The sequence below is a fragment of the Barbatula barbatula genome (assembly GCF_947034865.1).
Source record: "Barbatula barbatula genome assembly, chromosome: 3".
NCBI lineage: Eukaryota > Metazoa > Chordata > Actinopteri > Cypriniformes > Nemacheilidae > Barbatula > Barbatula barbatula.
The window spans coordinates 6250555-6270769 of NC_136764.1; the positions used below are offsets into that span (position 1 = coordinate 6250555).

The window sequence follows — 20215 nt, forward strand, 5'->3', positions numbered from 1 at the left end:
TGTCCGAACATCCGATCTGGGGTGCGTTTCCCGAAAAACGTCATAACTCGCTGGTTAACCACCATAGTACGATGCGTCATTTGAGAAACTAACGAGCTACTCGCGACTGTTTCCCAAACTTTGTCGCACATCTGTCGTTTGAACCGCGATGGTTCAACAACATAGTTGATGACGTCAAATAGGTGGTGGAGTAATACCGTCTAAATGTATCCGTTTAGATCGATTTAATGTCATATCTTTGCTGTAGTAATAAAGTACACTGCATCTGAAAACTATTTTTGTTATCATATTTTTAGCTCTCTTTTGTTTTATTTCACGATATTTAACTGATTCATAAGTTTCCGCCGACGTAACTCCGCCCAGGGATTCCCGAGGGTCCTAGAGCACAAAGGCGCATGCGCACTTTTAAGAAAATCAACCCTTGTATTTTCTTGACATACTGAAAGATGTCAAATTTAGTTTGTATATTTAGATTGATGAATATGGAATCATTGCTCGGATCCCAGAGATCGCATGTCAATGAGGAATATAAACGCAGCCAATGTTTTTTTCTTTAATGTTCAGATGAATGCGAAATGGAATGAATATGTTTTCCGTCTTTCTTCACCAGAATAACTTGTTGATGTTGGCCTTCTTGGCCTTTGAGGTCACCATTTACAGACACCAGGAGTTTTTCCGTCTGAGGAACAAACTTTCACCTCCCCCCTCACGGACCATCTTTCATGACATCACCCGGCAACACCTTGACAACGGGATTGTGAATTGTGCCAAATATTTCATAAACTATTTCTTCTACAAGTTTGGTCTGGAGGTACATTTCAGTCTGTAACGCCATTATAGATATTGAAAAGACGTTTAATAGATTGAGATGAATATCTCATCTATCTTTTATTTGACCTATTTTACTACTTTTGTTTAATTTTGACTTGTCCTTTGTTGGAATATATGTGTATATCATATTTTCAATGAAAATGAGAAATGTTCCTTAAGCGACTTCCCTCGGGTAAATAAATAAATATTCTAAAATGGTATCTGTAAATTACAGGGAATGAAAAATCGACCTTTTCTTTTTGTTATTTAATGCAATGAGATTCTGAATGAAGTGGCCCCTGCATATGTATTTTTTCATCCAGTAGTACTTTGAGACACTATATAACCAGGTGTGTTGTTGATTTGTTTTGTCAGGTGTGTTTTCTGTTGGCGATAAACGTGATGGGTCAGCGGATGGATTTTTACTCCATGCTGCACGGCTTCGCGCTGGCTGTGGTCATGTACAGACGCAGACGGAAAGCCATCGCTGAGATCTGGCCCAAATACTGCTGTTTTCTCGCCTGCATCATCACATTCCAGTATTTTGTGTGTATCGGAATCCCACCCGCTGCTTGTAAAGGTGTGTGTCTGTATTACTCTCAGAAACATAAAGTAAAAGGGAGGAATTCACTAAATGGAGCAAGAAAGCATTTAATGGTTTAGGACAGATTTTTCTAAATGTAGTTGTAACTTATATTTTTGAAGTAGGTGAACAGTTTGACCATGAGCTATGGATATATAACAGTCGGGTTAAAATACTTCTGCAATTATTATTTATACAGATAATATCGCTAATGTACATGGAAGATTTTCAGTTGTCATGCGTTCAGGAAATATTTCATAGATCTATACCTACTGTATACAGAGGCATTGTCCTCTTCTTATAGTACCTGCAATCTTCAGTGTCTCGGAGTGGTCAAATGTGCAGCACTTTTCATCGCACTTTGTGTTTGGGAATTTTGTGAGTTAATTCTTACGTTCTCTGTCGGATTTCACCGTTCTGGATTAGTGATTTTGTTCACTTGTTTCCAGATTATCCCTGGAGGTTTCCCGGCTCCATGACAGAATCTAATGTGATCAAATGGCTCTACCTCCCTGATTTCCACACACAGCCCAGCTCCATTTTCCTCGTCTGTGAGTTGTTACCAAACCCTAATGCATTAAGTTATGTTTAGAGACGCTGTTAAAATACAGACCAACCTCTAAAGGAATAGGATTATTTTCTTTTTACTTCGTTTATATAATTTACAGAAGATATCCTTTCTTCGTTACAACACAATGAAGAATTTTTTATTATTATTTTTATTTAATAATACAAAATATCTGTAATTTTAAATACATAATGTAAAAATTTTAATATTGAAGCTCCAAAAAATTATTAAGTTAAAGGGATACTTCACCCAAATAGTTACATCCTGTCCAGGCCCATGGCCCCCCAAAATAATTTGTGGCCCCCCAGTTGTCTCAAGACCAAGGGGTCGGCAGTGGCGTTCACGCCACCTTTTTTAATCACTGCGGAAAGATACTTAAAATATTCTTAAAATGTTGGTCAAAACTTTGGAAGGTCTACTTTTATTTGTGTTCTCTCATAATGACAACAAAACTTTGAGCTTTCATAAACTAAAGAAAACAAACAGGGTGCCCTTTCAGCCGTCAGTCTCTGTCTCCACAAATACAGTATCTCTCTGAAACGCGTCACTGAAATGAACTGAAACTCAGCGAATACTTTCCACACAGACACGAAGGATATTCTTTTAGAAATACTGAAGTTTCTACTTTCAAATGATCCAATTCAAATCAGTTTTTCATTTGCACACCGAAGCCATTCGTCTAAAATTAGGTAAGAGATAACAAAGTGATTTCATTGTTATTAGCAGTGACGTAACTTTGTTTTAAAAAGTGGAGGGGACAAAGGGAGTGGGAAAATTATATTTTAATAATGAATATACTACTGTATAGTGGCTCCTCTGTTGTGATTTCCGATTCCAGCTTTTTGGGTTTCTAAACGGCACACCTGGCTGAGCTACAGTACACTTAAAATAACAGTTTATTCTAAGACTAAAAATGACATTACATACATTTATATTTATGCATTCGGGAGATGCTTTTCTCCAAAGCGACCTACATTGCATTGAACTACATTTGTTATCACACTTCATTGGGTTACTTATTTTGGTTGGACAATGGATGCATAAGTGGCGCGTTCCTAGCCCGAATGAAGCCACGCGTTTATTTTGGTTTCACGAATGCGAGTTATTCCATAGTTTAGTTGAGTTTTAATGTGACATTAAATACAAATTTTATAAACATTGATATCACAATTACAATAACAAGGAAAATATAAACAAGAATGATTAAGGTATTTACCTATTAAGTTATTTTAAAAGGCTATCGCATTAAACTTATTCATTCATGAAAAGAAAAACTAGGAAACGTGTGTGTTTTTCCCATATTAATAAATTGGTGCGTCTGAGACTATCATATTCCTGTCGGTGAGTCTCGGATTGTAACCCCTTGTTCATCAAATATGCATCAAGTATTATTACTAAGTTCACGTATATTGCCAAATAACATAATTTTTTTCATAAAAGTTTTGCATTAAATACAATAATTAATCTTGCAATAACTGATCGAGTGTTTGTTAAATGTACGACTTAAGACTTTTTTTAAAATGAATACATGTATAAGCCTTTCCTTTACCGGTAGTTCGCATCATCTTTTGTACGTCAAGTTTGTCATTTTTAAATGACGTGCGCACTCAAAGGGCCATGTAGACACGCGTGGAAAAAAACTTGTGTTCACAGTCAGTCCTTGCGGCTTATGGGAGCAAAGGCAGCACTTCGAAAAATTAGGGGAAAGCGGCGTGACCCTCGCGCAGGTTTTTAGATATTAATGGTCCCTAATACACTTTCCACAAGCTTATTTAACTTTTCTTCCAAAAATTTGTCGGGATACAATCTACTTTGGCGAAAAGGCTGGGCACATGTCCCTTGTCAATTTAAAAATGTTAATTCTGTCTTCATTTACTCACCTTCGAGTTGTTCCAAATCTGTACAAATTTTTTTATCTGATTAACATAGACTTTCATATTGGGTGAAGTATCCCTTTAAGTCGATTTGATATTTCATAAAAAGCTGAATGTGTAATCCAAAAGGTAGCCGTAATAATAAATAGCCTACGTGAATAACTAAATGAAAATGCGCAGGAAACGGTCACAATAAACTCTAGTGGGGCCCCCGTGGGATTAAAATCCCCCCCAGTTTTGCCATCCAGGCACCTGACCGGCTCCTGTCCTGGCATTCAAGATGTCTATTACTTCCTTTCTTCAGTCAAACACGAAAATATATATATGTTATTGTAAGTAATCATATTAATGATTGTTATCATTAAAGCGTGGATCACTGTACTCAATGGATGTATGTGCTTTATGTAGAATCAATCAAAGTTGGGACCTACACCTAAAGTGCCAAGTATTTTTATTTACACCCTTTTCGTTGTAACTTGTGGAGTAATTCTTATATTTCTGTGTGCTGTAGATGATTTCATGCTCTTGCTGTGCGCATCGCTGCAGAGGCAGGTGTTCGACGAGGAGAATAAAGCAGCCGTTCGCATGATGGCGGGAGACAACGTCGAGATTTGCCGAGACCTGGACGCCGCGTCGTTCAGCGTTCACAACCCCGTACCAGACTTTATTCACTGCAGGTACACGACCGTTAGGATGAAGAAGCCTTTATCTCGCTTTTACATCACGTCAATCTACTCGAGCTCTTTTTTCACCCTCACTTTCCAAGAATTTCCACGGCTCATGTTGCAGAAAGAGGGGAAAAATCCATAACACGCCATCGCCTGCTCTCTCTCTCTCTGTCTGAGCTCTAACACAATAAGTAGCTTTTAAGTATGGACTGATGGTTTTTTTTTCTACAAGGTGATTGATTTTAGAGGAGGAAGCTTCTACTTGTTGTGGTCCATCAATGCTGAACATCTCAGCTTTTCATCACTGCTTTTAGAAGCGTCCTGTGGCTAAACACCACGTCTGTCTACAAACAGAGAGGATGCACTTTAACCTTTGGAGTGGCCCATCTAAAGTGCATTCCGTGACGGCTTTTAGCGTGTGTGATAAAATGAGCGTCATGTGAAGGAATCGATTTAGATACTGTATATCGATTCGCCCGTTAGGCCGTCTAATGTCCATTATTCTAGTGTGCTACTACTGTAGTATACTTCTTTTAAACAAAAAATACTTTCATGTACTTCTCAGGATGATAATTGAATACCTCAAATTACACGTGATTATATTTCCACAATAAGTTTTAAGTACTTTTAAGTATATCCTGATCAAAAGATTAGTATTCTTGGCTTTTTGTTGTGTTTATGCTTTTGATTAAGTATGTACTTTTTCACTACTTTAGTTGTTCACTGGGTGTATACTTCAAAGTGTACTTTGATCCACTAAAACGTGCTTGATGAAAAACATACTCAAATAAATGTATTCATCTAGTATGCCTGTAAGTGCACTTTTAGTTTAGTGTCAGTATAGACCGAAAATGTAGTTGTTAGTTTAATACCGTTAAACAAATAGTATACTTGAGTTGTATAAACTAAAAAGGAGGCCAATTTAGTCCAAAGAAGTATACAAGTACATTGATATTAGTATGCTTACTATACAACCTACACTTAAAGTTCAAATATATTTTAGGTGTACTTATTAAAATCATCTTGAAGTATACTTGTTTTCGTAGGCGATTTATTAGGAAATGGCATGTCATTCAAAATGAAGTATGGCCACTTACACACTAATCTCACACACAGTTCGTATAATATGTCGATCAGGATGAAGTCAATGCGTTTCACAATTACATTTCTCCTCCTCTTAGATCGTATCTGGACATGTTCAAGGTCATCATGTTCAGCTATCTGTTCTGGTTCGTCCTGACCATCATCTTCATCACTGGAACCACTCGCATCAGCATCTTCTGCATGGGATACCTGGTGGCGTGTTTTTATTTCCTGCTGTTCGGCGGGGAGCTTTTACTTAAGCCTATAAAAGAGATTCTGCGTTACTGGGACTTCCTCATCGCTTACAACGTCTTCGTCATCACCATGAAGAACGTCTTAGCTGTGAGTTCTCAAAGGCCGAAAGAACACTTGTGTTCAGAACACAAATAATATCCAAGCATGATGAGAATTCATCCTAAAAGGGGGTAGAAAGTCTTTTGCTTTATTTTACACAGCTGTGAGATTATGATGTTTGCGTTTCTTTTTTCCAGATTTTGGCATGCGGTTATATCAGGTCTTTGATGGAGAACAGCTGCTGGCTCATTCAACTGCTCAGTTTAGCCTGCACCATTAAAGAATATGAAGATCTGCCAGGTGAAAAAAACATGAACGCCTGCGGTCGTGATGGCAGCTTTGCCACTGGAATGTGATAGTTTCACTTACTAAAATAGTAAAACAATAGTTTACAGAGACAGAAAGAGTCGGGTCAAACTGCATTGAAAGATGATTTAAATCGCACGTGGAAAGGATGAATTAAGTGAGAGATGTCTCAATTATAAATCGAATTTTTTCAATGATGATAAGTAGAAGTCAATTGTGAAACGAGCTAAGAAGGATGGATTGATATCCTTTATGCGAAATTCAACATGAAACTCTTAAAGCATCTATTGTGTCCTTCATGTGTGTAGTTCCAGATGCAGTTACTAAGAGTAAATGCGACCTGCCGCAGGATGAGGCTGGCATCATCTGGGACAGCATCTGTTTTACCTTTCTGCTTCTGCAGAGACGCGTCTTCATGAGCTACTACTTCCTGCACGTCATCGCTGACATCCGGGCGGGACAGATACTCGCATCCCGGTACGATCTGTTTAAGACAAACAACACCTAGGAGACACATTAACATTTATGCATTTGGCAGTCGCTTTTATACATTGCATTATCCTACACATTTGTTTCTAAGTATGTGCGATCCCCTGGGATTGAACCCACGAGCTTGGCGTTGTTAAAGCCATCCCCTACCACTGAGCTACAAGACACACGACAGGTGTGATCGCATTTGAGAAGTTTGATTCGATAAACATGAAACAAACATTATTAAATCTGCGTTTGCGTGAACACCTCCGATGTACTGTACATGCACACAGTGAGCGGGTTTAGCCCAGCACACAGCATTCTTATAGATTGAATAAATCTAGGCCTGGTTTCACAGACAAGGCTTAGCTTAAGCCAGGACTGTGCGTTGGTTAAATTGAGATATTTTAGTCTAAGAAAAAAAAACGGTACTGGTGTGCATCTTGAGACAAAACAATGAAGATATTTGAAGATACTGATATATTTTAAGAATTGTCAGGGCAGGTTGTTTTCAGTTAAGACGGCTCAAACATTCATTTTAGTCTTGGACAAGCTATAAGCCTCGTCTGTGAAATCGGGCATTAAATTATTTTATTTTCTGCCATAAAATCGAAGTCTTAAAAGCTGACCAATCAGGTTGCGACCTTAACCGTATGCCTTTAGGTTCAGTGTTAAAAAGCAAGCGTGAACATGTGTGAAGCAAACCAGGACTGAACGCGTCCTTTTCTTTTTGGTCAAGACCAAGAGAACCGAACTAGTTTGATCACACCTCAAAGTATAGTCTCGATTACAGGCGATACATTTATTTACAGTATAACTGTGTAGAAATAACATGATATCAATAATCGTGGTCATAAATACGGTGTTTTGTATGGATGTGTTTGTTGTGTCAGAGGAGCGGAGCTGTTTCAGGCCAGCATCGTGAAGGCCGTCAGAGCTCGACTGGAGGAGGAGAAGAAATCCATGGAGCAGCTGAAGAGACAGTGAGACTTCATTAATATCTTATTGAAAAAACACAGATGAAACGTCCAGTCTGAGCCTGCCCCAATAGCTCTCACCGTATCGATGTCTTTAAGATGTTGTTAGTCTCTTGTTAGTCAGTGTATCACGTGTCAATAAATGTTTGCGTGACTATATTAATCCCATTTGTTTAGGATGGATCACATCAAGATGCGGCAGCAGAAGTTTAAGAGGGGGAAGGAGAAGATGCTCAGCATGACTCAAGAGTCTGCAGACGGAGCGAAGCTGCTTCCACCCGAGCAGGAGGAGGATGATGATGATGATGGTATGATGTAGATCATGATGGTGCGAAAGTGCTAGTTTAATAGAAAAGAGCTTCTCTATGGAGATCACAGTCAACTTTTGTTTAATTGTTTGGAATCACTAAGACGTTCGTTTTGCTTCTTTTGTAGCGTTTAAATTGTATAAAATAATATTGTAAATTAATTAAATGACTTTCATCATTACATATAATGCTTTTAATAAATTCGTTTTTTAATCGAGGCAGATACAGAAAACACGAAATGAAACTGCACCTAAATATGAACAGAATGCTGGAATACACATCTTTCATTAAAGCAAACAGGATTTTTTTTATGATGAGAAACTGTATTTTGTGTTCACTCGCTTCTAGGGCTGTCAAAAAGTTTGTGTTACATAATATACGTCTGCGTACTGCGCATACAATTTTTATATTTAGGAAATATTACACGTTTTTCGGTCATCTAAATTATACAGTATATCATGTTTATTCATTTGAATATTTTTCTTAAATATATGCATGTGCATGCCTGTGTTTATAAATACAAAATGAATATGCACAGATCACAGACATATATTCCGATTTATATATTTTTATTATGAATCGCGATTAATCCTTTGACAGCCCTACTTGCTTCATGAATCATAGTGATTCTAAACATTGAACTCGGGGAGTCACGCTGTGGTTATTGTTTTGATAGCTGAAGGTTTTTTTTTTGTTAAATTGGACCGTCACTTTTTGGACAGATAGACGTGCTTCATTAATATTGTGACGTTTCATTTGCAGAGAGAAAGAGAAACAAGGTGAATAAAAAGCAGTGGTGGAGGCCGTGGGTTGATCATGCGTCCAGTAGGTTCAATATTAACATCTTATCTGCTCTCAATACTCCTTGTGTCCTTAGCAGAAGTCTAAAGATGAGCTCTGTTACACATCAGACCTTAAACCTTTCCTGCAACTCTCAATCCTTCAAATCATTTCATATTATTCATGAAATGGACCTTTTCACAAGCCCGTGATAGCGCGTTCAGCGGTCATCTGCATCGTAAATCCTCCAAAGATTTTTATTTTGCCTTTTGTTTTTAAAGTGTACGCTTATAACACTATACTTTGTATCAAATTACCTTTGCATTACAAAAAATAGTTAATGCTAACACGACGGTGTTTCTAATACGGCATGTGTGGAAGTCTATTCTCTATTTTATTTCATTTTGTTGGAAGTAGTGAAAACACTATCGTTGAGTTTTTTGCTATTGAGCAAATGAGAAAGCAGAAAATATATTTGTGGTAGTCTCCCATTCACCACTATAGAAGTTTACCCAACCAGCACGACTTCCGGTGCTAAAACAAACCCCAGAAACGTGAAAAAGGGTTTTTGTTTTCATTTAGTAATAAATAAATGACTCAAATTAAATTAAAAGTAATGAACCGATATGACTTCGTAAAACTTACATTCAGTTTATTAAGAAATAATAATGTGGCATGATGTGGACGTAACCAAGGATGTAAAATAGTTTGTTATCTACTTTAATATTTCTTGTGCAGTGTTAGCTGAAGGATTAGGGATTGAGAGCGGCATGAGAAAAAGTTTAATGTCTGTTTGGTGGTTTTGATGTGGATGTTGGACAGATGTGGTAAACAGAGTTCACAGTAGAGAATCTCTCCGCTTCAATCAAATCTATACAGAAACTATGAGAGAGACAGATTTCTCATGTAGAGCCGTCAATCATTCTGAAATAAAACAACCGTTCACCCGAAACTGACATTTCTGTTTATTTGTCCTCGTGTAGATTGAAATAAGTGTGATTATTTCTCCTTCGTGGAACACAAAGCAAATTATTTATCTTGATCGAAAATCGTATACTGTAGAAAGGTGCTTTACTTTCAAATCTTTCTTCATTTTTCCAAGTTAGGTAATGAAAATGATATGAAAGACTTATTTTGTGTTCCACAGATGAAAAATATCTTACACATTTCAAGCATAGATCTGTAGACATATATAGGTGGCATCATTATCAGGGCTGTACGTAACCTTTTTTTGCACATGGAACCGGTGAGGTTTAAAGTTTTGTAGCACAGGTCAAACAGTAGCACACGAATACGTTCCTTATCGTCTTTAATAGTGCGGGTCATCACATAAATAGACAGGTTACTGAAAAAAGACATTACCGTTATACAAAAGGATACATTAGGGCTATATCATTTGTAGTTTTCCCCAAATTCGTTTTTTTCCTTTTTTTACGGTAAAACAGTAAACTGCCGTAAAATTCCTGTATACTTTAGTATATTTGAACCTTTCTACAGTAAATGTTAAAGTGTATGTGTAGTTTAAAAGTGTACAACAAGAGACTTATTTTATCATCTGGTTCAAATTAAGCAGGCTTTTATTTTGGCGGGTGGTCGCGAAGACGCTTGAGCATCAATGTGTTTGACCGTAGCTTCACTCAAACAGTGAATTGCTCGTAACGTAAACCCAGAAAAAGTCTGTGGATGAAGTTCGTGTGTTCATGTCAACGGATAGTAAGATATAGACCAATCCACGAGTGTCAAGCTTGTAACATGTTCACTAGACACGCAGAACAAACAGGGGACATATTAAAATAAATGTATTATATTTATTTATATGTATATTTATAAATGTAATTTATATATAGCACAGACCGTCGTAGCATGTGATTATATATATATAATCACAATATATATATATATATATATATATATATATGTATGTATATATCTATGGTTTCAGGCCGCCTGAAGTTGAGAAATGACAGACTTTTCATTTTTGGGTGAATGATTTTTTTAAGGCGTACAGGTAGGATCTCTATCTCTCTCTCTCTTTAGGTGCTAGAAGAGCTGTTAGATATTGATTTTGGCCGCAATATGACAGAAAGCCATCAAAAGCAAGAGAAATACCATCAAACTCTCAGTTTTTACCATCTGACAGATGCGTGATGTGAGTGAGATGGTGTTTCTTTGCTCTTTGATGTGCTGATCTCAGTTATCAGCACAATATTCAAACACGTGTCATATGCTTTCATTTCAAATAAAAATGAAAGTTACGAGTTTAGATGTCGGTCTTTGTTTTATATATTGACTGGATGTGGCTACTTGTTATATACACAAACATGCCTTACAAAAAAAGGTCTGTGGTGATACCATGGTATAGTGATGGTATCGGATGATAATACCACGGTACCTGAATATAATCGCCGTATTCATTTATCATGGTATTTACATTTAATACTTCATTGAATACTGTGGTATTACCATCATGTCTAGAGAAAACATGGTATTATTGTGGGACCACGTACCAAAACCATGGTAATACCATGGTACTTTTTTGTAAGGGTTTTACAAAAGGATAAACTCTAGTCACTGTATAAAATATAAAAGCGGACATCAGGCCTGTACAGGGTGGTTATTTGGTTCCGTCCCTTTAAATAAAGTGTTTTCCCAGCATCCTCCCCTGCACTTCCTCTCCATTGTGGCACTTCCGTTCAAGGACACAAGGCAGTTTCTTTACTTCAATTCATGTTGTGCTTTGTGACTGTGACACTCCGGTCACAGAGATTTCAGATGACCCTCCTAGATCCACAATAAAATGATCTTATATGTGTGTTTTAATGTAGATGATTAATAGAAAATGATTTATTAAAACATTATTTTCTACTTTTGCTTGTATTAAAAGGATCCTTCAGCCAAACATGAAAATTCTGTCATCATTTACGGACCATTAGATTGTTCCAAACCTTTGCACACAGGAAGATATCTGGAAGAATGTCAAATCTTACCCCCATTGACTCCCATAGTATTTATTTTACCTACTATGGCAGTAAATGGTTGAGGTCTGACATTGTTCCAAATTTCTTCCGGCAGAGCAAAGAAATGTTTAAAGGTTCAGAACAATGTAAGGGAGAGTAAACGATGACAGAATTTTCATTTTTGGGTAAAGTATCCCTTTAACATAAAAATGTTTTAAACCTGTTTTATTGTTCTTGTAGGAAATTAAACATTATGACTATATTTATCATATTTACTTTTCTATGTTTACTTATGTTGTTCTGAACCACTTTGTGCTCATTCACAGCAAAATCTCTTGACAATCTTAAATCAATTGACTTGAGATGCTAAATGAAATGAAGACAGAATGTCATTTTATTTCTCAAGAAATTCTATCTTGTCTTGTTTTCAAAGTGAAAGTTTCTAAAACTTCTTAGATGAAAAGTACTAAATAAGAAATGTAGTTTTGCAGTGAGTCTATCCACAAGTTTCCTACGCCCAATGACACTTTGTGCGAATGATGGCGGTCACTTACGGTTCAATGTAAACGAACGCGTTTCTGCCGTATTTCATGACATTCGTTTATGATACTTAAATATTATAAATGATCTTTTATTTTTAGATTTCAGTTGTTCATTTTACTTTAAGTTTGCGCAATTTTGGTATATGCTTTTTGACATTTTATAATTTATTTGTTATGTAGCTATTTAAGGTTAATTCATTTTTGTTTATTATTATAATTGTACTACTTTAAACTTGCTTCCGTTTATTTTTGGGGCAACATTCAAATTTTTCCGTGAGTTAAATCTTTTCCAATCATTTTTAGGTCAATATTTTTTATATTTCAACGAACAGGAAAAATTTTACAATTTCTAAAATGACCTTGGAAATGAAACACAGACAGCACTTCTAAACTTCATTGTGTCCACTACTGGTGACGACGGATATTTAGCAACTTTATTGATTCAGTTGTTGTGACAGTAAAAAATAATTTTGGAGGGTTTTAAGTTTCTTTACACGATGTCCATTATGTGCTATTTAAAGAACATTTTAAGCGAACTGCAAAGCATTACACATAATTGTGTAATATACCAGAAGTGTAGAATTAATCTGATAAACATTATACTAAAGATCACCTGCAAAATCTTCATTTCTAAACATTGTTTTCACTTTTCGTTTATAAGACGATAAGTGTAAGAAAAAGCCTACCTACTTTACATCAAGCATGTCAGATGAGAAATGCAGTTCACATGAAGTGATATATTCCAACAGATTTTTGGCAACAGGTCAATAAAATACAGTAAAGAATTCTTGTAAATCCACTTTACTGTCTCGCGTTTTTTATTAAAGGACATGCCGTGTTTAGATGATAACATGAACTCCCTTTTAAAACTGTGAACTCTTTTTAAACTATGAGCACATTTAGTCTAAGTGATGTTTAATGTTCATTATCTACTTGCTTGAGATAAGCGCACATTCCCTCCTCACAGGAGCAGTCCGTCTTAACTTTAGATCTATGTGTGAAGTGCTGTTTTTTAAGACGCGAAATAAAGTTCGCCTGGTCCTACGTGCAGTCTCGAACAGAATGTGTTTCGTACGAAAAAAATGAACGGACGTAAAACCAACAGTATTAGAATTCAAAATAAGATTTTCTCTCTGAGTCTCGTTTTCTGTCATCAGAATAAATGATTAAACGCTGCAATAATGCAATAGGCCGGAAGTAGTTCATTTGAACAGCAGCGCCCTCCGGAAACTTGTGGATTATCTGTCTTATTATCTATCTTAAAAAAGAAAATTCTTATATTGACAACAGCTGTTGTGGTCCAGAAAGGAATGAAATAAAGATGTTTTCCCTTGGTCTTTATAAAACATTGGAGTTTGGTTTCGACAGCTTGTAAAACACTTACGAATCGCTGTGAGATGGACATTAGTTTTATTAAAGGAGATTTGTTTCAGGTCAGAGGGATTGGTCGGTGTTTTCTCAGGCTGAAATGTTTGTGGCTAAATAAACTGATGACATTCTCCGCCTGTTTCTTACGTTTAACACTACTGTCTAAACACTCTCGTGGTTCCTCTCTCAGTGGTTAGAAGTGGTGATTATTACCTGTTTGAAACTGACAGTGAAGAGGAGGAGGAAGAGGACGGAGAGAAAGAGGACGAGGTGCCTAAGAAATCTGCCTTCCAGGTGAGTAACCCTGCATCTCATCTCAAGACTGTATAATGTTACGCTTTCTTTTGCTGTCCGTGAGTCTGTAAAGCCGTCAAACTTGAGCAGTCAAATTCAATGTGTATTTTTCCACAGAAAAAATGTTTTTGCGTTGCTCTGTAACTGGTAAACCTCAAGGGATTGAGCCCAAGAGTACACAAATACTGTTGTAATGAAATATGAATTGAAGTACCTTTTAAGTCTTCAAATTCATAAATGTAAACAGCTCAGAATAAGGAGTCAACATACTTACGGCATTGATTTTCTGCCTTTTGTAGAACCCTTACAAAAATAAAAACGAATATGCTTCTTTAAAAGTCAAAATCCGACTTTATTTTACAGTATGTACTTCTCCAAAAAATACTTGAAGTGTATCTCAATCCAAACATTAAGTATTCTAAGTAGACTTGGCCCCCTTGACAATAGTCGTGTTTACTATGAAGTGAGTATAGCCGATCATTTAAAAGTACACGTTTATTTACAAAAAATGTGCTACAAATATTGAACTAGTAAACCTACAGTATACCTACAAGTTCACTTGTAGTATTGTTAACTAGTTGTGTACTCTGTTATACTTAAAGTACACTTAAAAGTACACTTTTATAAGCAGATTTAGTTTTAAATAGTATTGAAATGATACACTTACAAGTATCCGACTAGTGCAGATATTACTGCATGAAGTTTACTTAAAATGTACTTGAACTTTACATGAGTATACTTAGTGAACTTGAGGTTTGGTCGTTTTTTGTAAGGGAACTGATTCTTTGATCACTTACATAAACACATGTAATAAATGTCGATCTGTTGTATTGTGTAGTCTTGTGCAGAAATGTTTAAAGGACTTGTCGATGTTGATGCTGTGACTCTTTCAATCTCTCTCCTGGTTCTTTGTTCTCAGCGAGCAATCAGAAAGTTTGCTTCGGCCCTTGTGGCTTTACCCAAATCGGTCATTAAACTGCCCAAAACCGTCCTGCAGTATATTATCAGGGCAGCCAAGGTATCCGAGCGGTCAGCGTGTGTCATCTGTTCTGCTTCAATCCTTGTGTTTGTTCATAAAAGACACTTTCCATTCCATGTTAGTCCAACCACATTTCTGTTGTTTTTAAGCTTGAACAAAATATAACAACGACAAACTATCAGCTTACGTAAGAGGCATGGAATGGAAACGTTTCGACTCATTGTGACATTTCTGTGGTGGTTTATGGAAGGAACGGTTTTGATTTTCAACTCATTATTTGAAGTTTTCTCCACCGTATGCTGATGGTTTTGTGGAGTGACTTTACAATTCTGTTATTAGTGGCGTTCACCACATTCAATGACTCGGAAATCTGCTTTATGTGTGTAGACTGGATTCAAACAACTTAATGCCATTCAATGATTCAGTACGTAATCAAATGATTCAGTTCATCATCAAATGATTCAGTTCATCAAATGATTCAGGACAAATTGCTTAAATCGAAGTTAAAGTTTGGATTGAAGAGTTGTTTGTATTCAGTGTGGGTATTGTTTGTTCTGGGGTTGTGTCACATTCAGCCTTTTCAGGGGATTAGATACAAACTCAGGGTGTAAATGGAGTCTTTTCAGTATTTAGGCTTATTTATCTGGTCAAAAATGACAATAACGTGTTCAAATTCAATTAATCTCCTGAAAAGACTGGACATAAAACACATTTCTACATTGAATTATTCTCAGTGTTAAGGTATTGTATAATTATGCTGTTTACTTTCACTGTTGTTACATCATAGTTTGTGTATCACGCTTGGATCACGGACTCTAAAACTGCTCTGAAAGAAAGAACTAAAGGAAGGAAATATTTCTGGAAGCGATACGGCCGAGGTCACAGACATAAGAAAGACAGTAAAGACGGTACGAGAGAGAAATGAGCAGAAATGAAGTGTCTTTTTTTTAAAGGGGTCATTTGACACGGCTAAAACGAATACTGTAGTTTGCTTTAGATGTAATACAATGTGTTTACACGATTTAAGGTATAAAAACGCTGTATTTTCCACATACCGAGCATGTTTGTATCTCCTCTTTGCTCCACCTCTCTGAGACGCGATGATCATTTACAAAGCACATCGCTCTGAAAAGCAAGGTTTCCTATGATTGGCCAGTTCACTAGTGCGCAGTGATTGGTTGAATACTGCACGGAAATGTATCGCCTCATACCATATTCGGAACATCAGGTTCCAAAACGACTGACAGGTGATAAAATGGCATCGATCGTTCCTTATCAATTCAATTCGCGTTAGTCCGTAACAAAGTATTTTACAATGAAAATACAGGCGCCAGACTTTTTTTATCTGTTGGAATTGCCCCACTTCTTAACAAAAGCTTCCGTGCATAGCAGGTCTTTATCTCGCCAAGGTTCGTGAAGCAATCATCCGTGAAATGCGTTGCACACACTTGAATATTCGGACTGTTTTGGAACAGTATTGTACATAAAATGTAACCATTAGTTTTTAGTTGCCTCATCCTTTGGAAGGGCAAACAAAGAGGCTTTCGTTTCGCAACGAAAAACATAGCGCCTCCGCGACATGACAGCACTGGACCGGTACAATGAGATTTACAAGACCGCCCACCTTACTTCCGTTTACATTTGGGCAGTCTTAATCAAATCGTGTAACGAACTGACGTAGATTCGCCCGGATGTGGTTACACATAACCACAAATAACTACATCTTTTGTTCTGACACTTACATTTTTGCAATTTTACTTGTCTAATACATGCATGGGCAACTTATAACACACCAAAAAAAAACACGTATATCCAGCGAATCACCCCTTTAAACAATTGTGTGGTTTCAATACAAGCTCTCTTTCTACATCCACCATTTCAACCATCCATCCATCTCTCTCTCCATCCATCTTTCTCTCTCTCTCTCTCCATCCATCCATCTCTCTCTCCATCCTTCTCTCTCTCGCTCTCTCTCTCTCTCTCTCTCTATCATCCATCTATCTCTCCATCTATCCATCTGCATTTCATTGCATTACTTGTAGTCTGCACGATGACATAAAAGTTCAAATTCTTCTTTTTATTCTGTGGTAGTCCATGGTGTTATAATTACTTAACATATTTAACATTCAAATATTTTACGTGAATTGTAAGGTTGGTGTGTGTGTGTGTAGGTCATGTGGCAATAGAGGTTGGTGAAGAAGATGGTCAAAGTTCAGAAGACGACAAATCAAATGGAACAGGTGCCTTCATATGATCTTTATGATACTGTAACAGTGTTATATGACTGTGAACTTTAGAGGAAACTCATGAAACGGTCTCTTCCTGCAGACAACATCATCAAGAGGGTTTTTAATATCATCAAGTTCACCTGGGTTCTGTTCCTCACCACCATTGAGAGCATCACCACATGGCTGAACTCCGTCTGCAGAGAATACATCGACATCTCCACCGTCCTGCGCATCGAACGCTGCATGTTAACCAGAGAAGTCAAAAAGGTTCTCAGTGAACAATTATGCCAAGGTTAAATCTGATTTTAATCAGAGCATCACTAATGCACAGATCTGTCTGTCACGCAGGGAAACGTGCCGTCACGGGAGAGCATTCATGTGTACTATCAGAAACAGATGAAACTCATTGGGTCTCGTGAATCGGGGCTGGATCGCATCAGCGAGGAGGATTCAGGCTCGCATAGAGCGCGGCGCAGACGGGTCGGACACAGTCTGGATTCATTTGCGTCCCGGGACAGCATCTCCAGGTCTTTATTCTATTCAGTTATGACACAGAGGAACTGTTGTTAAGATTATTAATGTCCTCACATGCCCTTTTTGAAACAAAGTTTATTCTCTATTTAGATGCTCAAATTTTAAGATTTTCCAACTCTGCAAGAAAAAGTATAAAGTAACAAACTAACAAACTAAATAATGTGTTTGGTGTAACCAAAATCTTTAAGCAGAAAAATCGAATAGATGCAAAACTGCAAAAGCAAAGAGTTGAATGTATTAGGAATATGTTTTTTGTCTACAGAAAAAGTGTTACGGTGGATTCCCGGGGAATAAAGACAAACAGTTCTATTTTGATGACTTAAATAATTTTTCTTAAATTCTGGTCATTTTACAATTTCTTAAGTCTTCATAATGCATCATAGTTCATAATGCATCAATTGGAAGGCTGCGTCCTCTGCAGGTCGCATTTGTCAACCGCATATACCAGTGGTCAACAATCTTTTTGAACCCAAGATCGTGAACTGCAGACTCGATGAAAGGCCAGATCTACCAGTAAAAAAGTAAAAACAGCCCAGCTTGAGGACTTTTATTTTGCCTATAATTGTGGACCTTAAATTCGTTGTTCCAACTTTCAGATGCAACTAAGTAAACTCGGTAACATCGCCACTTTCAGTCTGCCAAACTTTAATTCAGGTTAAAGGACTTTAAAGATCCAGTCAGTAATATCTAGTGGCAAGGTTGCGAATTGCAACCAACCACTCACTCCACCCCTCCCTTTCGAAAGACTATGACGGCTGACTTTACACGAATTACATGCATGGGCACCCGTGGTGTATGTAGATAGAAATAGCTCATTCTAAGGTAATATAAACATAATGCTTCATTGTTTCAGCTCTTTATACATCTCTGAAGACATAGCTACTGTATGTATATTATATTGCATTTCTATCAATAGATCATCTCAGAAATTACAAACTGGACCATTAATTCACACATGACAGCATGACATTAAAACATGATGCAGATACTGTCTAGTTTGAGGCTCTTCTCCATTTGCTCTCCATTGATACTTATTGTTTGTTGCTGAAGGTCTCACCTGTGATGTATGTGAAGGGACAGAGCTCTGTGATCTGTCATGTGATCTTCTCATCATTTCATGTCATTGTCATTGAGTTTCCTCATGTTTCCATCCATCAGCGCGTACACAGAGGCGACCATGCTGTTTTCCCGTCAGTCCACACTTGATGATCTGGACGATATGCCTCAGAATATTCCCAAAACCAGTGAGCGCGCTCGTCCCAAACTGCGCAAAATGTACGGGCTGGACATGTCCAACTCCTCGGCGGACAGCGGGAGCAGCGTCATCTCCAGGTCTCTTCATCACTCTCATCCTCACATCCATCAACATCAGCACCTGCTGTCAGATGTGTTTTACGATACAAAGAATAAAACATAGAAAGATAACAGAACATGTTTGTCACTTGATGTTTATTTGATCAGTTTGTTGTTGTGTCAAAAAGCAGAAATAAACAAACAAATGTCAATTCTGCATACTTGACACAGTACATTTTATCGGTTCACGGTTGTTGTGTTGTTTTCAGTGAAGCCACTCAGTGCGTCACACTGTTCTCCCGGCAAGGCACCGACGACACCATCGATGAGGTGGACAAGGAGCAAGACCAGATGGACAAGATGGAAAGGAAAGAGGGAGAGGCAGAGCCCAGTGAAGAGGAAGAGCCCAGACAGCAACCTGGTCAGGAGGCGGAGCCCAGACAGCAACCGGATGAGGGGGCAGACTCTAGACAGCAACCCAGTGAGGAGGCGGAGCTTAGACAGCATCCCAGTGAAGAGGAAGAGCCCAGACAGCAACCCAGTGAGGAGGCGGAGCTTAGACAGCATCCCAGTGAAGAGGAAGAGCCCAGACAGCAACCTGGTCAGGAGGCGGAGCCCAGACAGCAACCGGAGGAGGGGGCAGACTCTAGACAGCAACCCAGTGAGGAGGCGGAGCTTAGACAGCATCCCAGTGAGGAGGCGGAGCCCAGACCCGGTCAGGATGCGGAGCCCAGACAGCAACCGGATGAGGGGGTGGAGCCTAGACAGCAACCCCATGAGGAGGTGGGCCCTGTGGAAGTAAGAGCGGAATGTCTGTGGGGTAAAGCAGAGGCTGAAGAAGCGGATGAAAATGTTTATGTCCTGCAGCCCGAGTGTAAGAAGCACGTAGAGGAAGAGCAGTTTGTTTCTGATGATCAAGATGCAGAACCAACAGTCCAAAGGTACGATTGCGATTCGTCTGAAGCGGAGAACGTGCTCACAGATCCTCCCACCAGGCCGCTTTTTACCCCGGACTTCGAAGTCCCCAACACCTCTGATGCAGATGTGCCGCCCAGTTACAGCAAAGCCGTGAGTTTCGACCGTCTGTCTGTGAGCTCAGACGAAAGTGACAGCGAGAGACGTCTGATGCTCATGACTCCTGACAGCATATCTGATATGGACGATCCTCTTCTGCCTTCAACGACCACTGAGCTGACCGCCAGCGAGTTACTGCTCAACAAGTGAGGATTCAGATGTTTGATTGTATTGTCTTACAATATTTGATATATGTGAATTCATATTTTTCCAATGTGCTCTTT

The 20215-nt window shown here is 38.1% G+C and overlaps 1 protein-coding gene across 1 annotated transcript in view; it reads left to right on the forward strand.

Annotated features, from left to right (window-relative positions):
- The window catches only part of piezo2b (piezo-type mechanosensitive ion channel component 2b), a 78145-nt gene that overhangs the window by 45724 nt on the left and 12206 nt on the right, over nt 1-20215 (forward strand). The window contains exons 24-41 of the mRNA XM_079453636.1: nt 611-811; nt 1186-1390; nt 1843-1944; nt 4347-4512; nt 5685-5928; nt 6078-6180; nt 6495-6663; nt 7551-7640; nt 7812-7942; nt 8705-8767; nt 13780-13883; nt 14803-14901; nt 15650-15770; nt 17034-17102; nt 17191-17357; nt 17439-17617; nt 18783-18956; nt 19187-20137. Of these exons, the coding sequence (XP_079309762.1) occupies nt 611-811; nt 1186-1390; nt 1843-1944; nt 4347-4512; nt 5685-5928; nt 6078-6180; nt 6495-6663; nt 7551-7640; nt 7812-7942; nt 8705-8767; nt 13780-13883; nt 14803-14901; nt 15650-15770; nt 17034-17102; nt 17191-17357; nt 17439-17617; nt 18783-18956; nt 19187-20137 (3338 nt within the window). The remainder of the gene's footprint in view (nt 1-610; nt 812-1185; nt 1391-1842; nt 1945-4346; nt 4513-5684; nt 5929-6077; nt 6181-6494; nt 6664-7550; nt 7641-7811; nt 7943-8704; nt 8768-13779; nt 13884-14802; nt 14902-15649; nt 15771-17033; nt 17103-17190; nt 17358-17438; nt 17618-18782; nt 18957-19186; nt 20138-20215) is intronic.